The sequence below is a fragment of the Triticum dicoccoides genome, chromosome 2A (assembly GCF_002162155.2).
Source record: "Triticum dicoccoides isolate Atlit2015 ecotype Zavitan chromosome 2A, WEW_v2.0, whole genome shotgun sequence".
In the NCBI taxonomy this organism is placed as follows: Eukaryota; Viridiplantae; Streptophyta; class Magnoliopsida; order Poales; family Poaceae; genus Triticum; species Triticum dicoccoides.
The window spans coordinates 73,464,798-73,470,837 of NC_041382.1; the positions used below are offsets into that span (position 1 = coordinate 73,464,798).

The following is a 6,040-nucleotide window of genomic DNA, read 5'->3' on the forward strand; positions in this document are numbered from 1 at the left end:
TGGCACCCCTTGATCGTTGCAATCCCGTGGATATTCGTTTGTTATTCCTAGAATGCACAAGTGTTCCATGACATTGACCAACTGACAAATGCAAAGTGTTCTCATGATATGGTTTGTCTTGTTCAAGTTGTTGGGCCTTAGAGTAGCCATCGACTCAGGTTTGAGTACATCCGGGTATGATCAGGCTCACCATTGTTATCCTTATGCTCCTTTTGAACGGAATTCAGATGTGGATTCTCTTCCGCGGTGACCGATTCTTAAAAAATATCGTTATGCATCATGAGTTCGATCCATTGACCCTTATTGTCAGATGTAGATGCATTGCATCACAAACGTCGCCTCCAATAAACATTGTTGTGGATCGACGCTCTAACACTTAGATTCCACAGCTGCACTTTGGATCCAGATGCATGCTGCTCTTGTCAATTTGTAATGGAATTGAACTTTGAAGTTTAATCACTCACAGGAGAAGGAACCGATTAAGCAAGTAAATTTGAAGTTTAATCACTCACAGGAGAAAGAACCGATTAAGCAAGTACTACACTGCAATGAACAGCGCGCAAAGTGACAACACAATAGACCCGTCAAAAAAAAAGTGACAACACAATAGAGACAAGTAGACTACAGGAGTGGCGGAATGTACCCTAACTGGACCGTGTGCATCTCACGATCTTGATGAATATGTCAAGTTTTTATTCAAGTTTGACGTGCTTATTTAGTTATATATCCTGATGAATATGGGAAGTTTTCAGAAGGCAACTCCTGCGCCGTCGGCGGCCGTGGGCTTGTACCCGGAGTCATGAGCCGCCTTGTCCGACGGCGGCATGTCGCCGAACACCATCCCCCCGAAGCCTCCGCTGAGCAGCCCCGTCCCGAGCCCCAGCGCGAAGCTGCCGTTCCTTACGTAATACTTCTTCTGCGCTGGCGACGCAGCGGCCGTGCCACAGCCGGCAGCTGGCTTGGGCGCCGGCGGCATGCGAGCACACGCCTGAGGGTAGCGCGGCACCGCCGCCTCCGGCGCGTATACGTACGTTGGAGGACAGTACTGCCACGGCGGCAGCTCGCACCCCACCACCGTGGAGTCGTCCGAGCACGACCCTTCGTCCTGATGATGAGGCAGCGGCACCATCACGGGGCCGAAGCGGTACGCCACGGTGAGCATGCCCCGGTGCTCGGTGCAGTGCACCTTCCGGACCGGGTACGACTCGCACCGCGGCGGGCCGCCGACGCAGGCGCAGGCCAGCAGGTCGGCGATAGGGATGAACACCTCGCCGACGTCGCGGTCGTCGAAGCCGAAGAGGCGCTCCGTGCGGAGGAGCACGTGGAGGTAGGCGCCCGCGGCGGCGGCCTTGGCGGCCGTGGGCGGGACGGTGAACATGAACGTTTCGTCCCACCTCGGGTGCCGGGCGCCGTCGCGGTCGACCTGGCTGCACCGCCGCGTGCGAGGGTCGCCGAACACGGACGTGATGGCGTACACCTCCATGCGGCTGAACACGTTGACATCCTTCAGGTTCTGACCCGACACCAGCGTCAGCTCCAGCACCCTGTGCGCCATTGCTAACCGCCCCAGCGCTGTTGGAGAAAGGGAAACTACGTGGCGAGCTGCGAGCTTTGCTGTACGGGCTTATTGCCGCCATGGCGCGCAGGGGGTATGTATAGAAGAGTCGTGCTGGGCCCGCTGCCAGCGACGTACGAGTCGATCGCCTGCTCCAAGTTTGGCGCCTGGGCAACACGCCTGCATGGATGTGCACGCATCCGATGCCAATGGACATTTCAACAGAATGTGCGCAACAGCTAGCTAGCTTGTTACCGATCACATTTGATATACAAAATTCTAAATTTTAAACTCTAAAGATCTCAACATCTCTTCTAGAATACCTATGGATTATGGTTATGAATCAGTGAATTGTATAAGACTGTTAGGTTGCTTCTGATGAAAGATTGTTCTACTTTTTCCCACTGATGCGACATATAATTTTCCAAACTACTGGAAGAGTGGAAGGTGCATGATCTTTTCCACTAGACGGAATAGAGTTCACAATCATAACTGTGGACCAGCTGCATGCCCAATTGCCCATGAAGAACTGGCAGAAAGAACTGCATGCATAATGTATTCTTTCCAAAAGGAGAAATTCTATAATTACAAATAAATATTCTTATGTAGGTAATAACTACTCCCTCCGTCGCATAGTATATGTCAAAAAACGTCGTACATTGTGGGATGGAGGGAGTGGTAGGTAACAAAGTTATTTGATTAACCATGTGAATTTAAACGCTGGATAAAAACATTAAATTGAAGGACAGAAAAAATGAGCACCTAAGAAAAAAAACATTCCTCAAATTGAACTTACAAATGATAATGAAACAAAAAAAACTCATACTCCTCATGTAAAAAATGGGTAATATTTTTTTGAATTGTTAAAATACATTCAAATCAAATGTTGAATAATCAAACTCAAAGACACCAATCGAGCTTTTTTTTAGAATCTCACAAAACTTTATAACTCCATACATCACGATGTTTACAGGGATGAATACAAGATCACCGGGAAGTCCTATCCTAACCAGACATGGCAGCCATACCCTAACAAAACTTTGCAAGATTATGAGCCTGCATATTGGAGATTCTATACTCATGACTAAAAACACATGAAAAAAATTACCAGATCTAGCTAGTAGTATTTCTTGAACTACAGCACCGAAACTTGCTGAGCTTCCCTTCTTAATTGCATCAATGGACACCTTGCAATCGTATGCAACAAAAACTCGGTTTATGTACAAATCTTCTGATAGGGCCTACCACTAGTAGAAAACATGGCTTTGATTCGGGCAGGGCAAGCCCATTAGTCCCGGTTCAGTCACGAATCGGGACCAATGGGGGCATTCGTCCCGGTTCTTTAGCCTAGGGGGCCGGCCGGGGCCTCGTGGGCATTGGTCCCGGTTCGTATGGACCCATTTGTCCCGGTTCTAGGCACGAATCAGGACTAATGGGCCTCGCTCCTGGCCCACAAACATTGGTCCCGGTTCTTGGCTCAAACCGGGATAGAAGGCTGGGCTTTAGTCCCGGTTCCAGCCACGAACCGAGACAAATGAGTTGCCTATATATACCCCGTCGCCGCAGCAGAGCACTCCACAGTGCTCTGTTTTCTCTGGCCGGCGAGGAGAGGGCATTTGGGTGCTCTAGCTCACCTCCTATGCACATGAGGTGTTCGATGAAATGCCTGAGCCACGCTAGTCAAGCTTTCTCCTCTCGAAGCTCGACCTCCAAGCTCCATTTTCCCCGAGATTTGTCTAGGTTTAGCGGTCCGTCACGTCCCGTCCCCGTCTTCACCGCTGTCGATCGCCCACGCCGATCTCGTCGCCTGCACCACCGTGGTGAGCCTCTTGTTCTTATCTTCTTTTGAAAGAAAAAAAATTCTTACTTTAGATAGATACTTGTCTAATTTTCTTGCTTTTATTATTGCTTGTTATCATATAGTGTGATGGTTTTGGTATCCGCCCCCGCCGGCCCTCGTCCTGGCTATGATTCGGATGTGGTATATATTATCTTTTATAACTATTTGGTTCCTTTATTGTTTATGACAATTATGCCCATCAAGTTGACATAGATTTTATTTACATAGGAGGTAGTTGAACCGGAAATTCCAACCGACCCTATTATCGAGAGGTTAAAATTAGTTGAAGAAGAAAACAATTACTTGAAGGAAAAAATAAAAAAAATGAGGAGGAGAAGATGATATTGGAGTTGCATGTCGCGGATGTCGTCGATGATCATAAGATCAAGATGGATGCAATGCGGTTGAAGATTAGAAAGACTGGAAAATATGCCATTCATACCGAGGCTTGGTATCATTATGCCATTGGATCAATTTTTACCTTGGTTGTAATTATGATCGCATTTGTTGTTGCATTGAAAGGTTTTACATAGTATCAATGTATCGTTTAACTAGATGCTCTGGAGAGCTATATGTTGTTCAATGAGAACTATGTATGTACTTTGTTTTTAATGTGATGATGAACTTCTATTAATTTGGTCACTTATCTATTCCTGAGAGTTATATGTACTAAATTGATGATGTGGCTTTGAATGGTGTATTTTGAACACAGAAAAACTATGCAGTTTAAACAAGTTCAATAAAATGAAATCCCTTTGTAGCAGACGAGTTTCCGTATGAAACCCTCATACTTTGAAAGAGATTGTCCGTTTTGTACACGAAGTGCATCCAGTTTTTGCCACAACCCTCTCTACTTTCTTGCATATGCTATGTGGATGAAATGATGATACCATGCCAACTTTCAACCTTTTTAGAGTTCATTTGAAATGATTTTCAATTTCAGGGTCATATAGCTCAAAATAATCAGTAAATGCATGAAAAATAACAAATGAAGTCGGAAAGGTTTGAAAATTGATGATGTGGCTTTGAATGGTGCATTTTGAACACAGAAAAACTCGTGAGTTCAAATAAGTTAAAAAATGAAATCCCTTTGTAATAGACGAGTTTCCATATGAAACCCTCATACTTCGAAAGAGATTGTCCGTTTTGTACACGAAGTGCATCCAGTTTTGGCTGTAACCCTCTCTACTTTCTTGCACATGCTATGTGGATGAAATGATGATACCATGCCAACTTTCAACCTTTTCAGAGTTCATTTGAAATGCTTTTCAATTTCAGGGTCTTATAGCTCAAAATAATCAGTAAATGCATGAAAAATAAAAAATGAAGTCAGAAATGGTTGAAAATTGATGATGTGGCTTTGAATGGTGCATTTTGAACACAGAAAAACTATGGAGTTCAAACAAGTTAAAAATGAAATCCCTTTGTAACAGACGGGTTTCCGTATGAAACCCTCACACTTCGAAAGAGATTGTCCATTTTGTACACGAAGTGCTTCCAGTTTTTGCCGTAACCCTCTCTACTTTCTTGCACATGCTATGTGGATGAAATGATGATACCATGCCAAGTTTAAACCTTTTAAGAGTTCATTTGAAATGCTTTTCAATTTCAGGGTCTTATAGCTCAAAATAATCAGTAAATGCATGAAAAATAACAAATGAAGTCAGAAAGGGTTGAAAATTGATGATGTGGCTTTGAATGGTGCATTTTGAACACAAAAAAACTATGGAGATCAAATAAGTTAAAAAATGAAATCCCTTGGTAACAGACGAGTTTCCTATGAAACCCTCATACTTCGAAAGAGATTGTCCGTTTTGTACATGAAGTGCATCCAGTTTTTGCTGTAACCCTCTATACTTTCTTGCACATGCTATGTGGGTGAAATGATGATACCATGCCAACTTTCAACCTTTTCAGAGTTCATTTGAAATGCTTTTCAATTTTAGGGTCTTATAGCTCAAAATAATCAATAAGTGCATGAAAAATAAAAAATGAAGTCAGAATGGGTTGAAAATTGATGATGTGGCTTTGAATGATGCACTTTGAACACAGAAAAACTATGGAGTTCGAACAAGTTAAAAAAATGAAATCCCTTTGTAACAGACGAGTTTCCGTATGAAACCCTCATACTTTAAAAGAGATTGTCCGTTTTGTACACGAAGTGCATCCAGTTTTTGTTGTAACCCTCTCTACTTTCTTTCACATGTTATGTGGATGAAATGTTGATACCATGCCAACTTTCAACCTTTTCAGAGTTAATTTGAAATGCTTTTCAATTTCAGGGTCTTATAGCTCAGAATAATCAATAAATGCATGAAAAATAACAAATGAAGTCAGAAAGGGTTGAAAATTGAGGATGTGGCTATGAATGGTGCATTTTGAACACAGAAAAACTCTGGAGTTCAAATAAGTTAAAAGAGTGAAATCCCTTTATAACAGATGAGTTTCCATATGAAACCCTCATACTTCGAAAGAGATTGTCCGTTTTGTACACAAAGTGCATCCAGTTTTTGCCGTATCCCTCTCTACTTTCTTGCACATGCTATGTGGGTGAAATGATGATACCGTGCCAACTTTCAACCTTTTTAGAGTTCATTTGAAATGCTTTTCAATTTCAGGGTCTTATAGCTCAAAATAATCAGTAA

At 43.3% G+C, this 6,040-nt stretch overlaps 1 protein-coding gene across 1 annotated transcript; it reads right to left on the reverse strand.

The window, feature by feature from the left end:
- Positions 1 to 528: 528 nt before the first annotated feature.
- Positions 529 to 1,604, reverse strand: LOC119358994 (protein SRC2-like). Its single transcript, XM_037625359.1, has one exon. The coding sequence runs from the start codon at positions 1,553 to 1,555 to the stop codon at positions 749 to 751; it is 807 nt and encodes a 268-aa protein (XP_037481256.1). The 5' UTR covers positions 1,556 to 1,604; the 3' UTR covers positions 529 to 748.
- Positions 1,605 to 6,040: the final 4,436 nt, after the last annotated feature.

What these genes read in the sequence shown, in the direction of transcription:
- LOC119358994 (XM_037625359.1), bottom strand. Translation starts at nt 1,555, where the DNA reads ATGGCGCACAGGGTGCTGGAGCTGACGCTGGTGTCGGGTCAGAACCTG.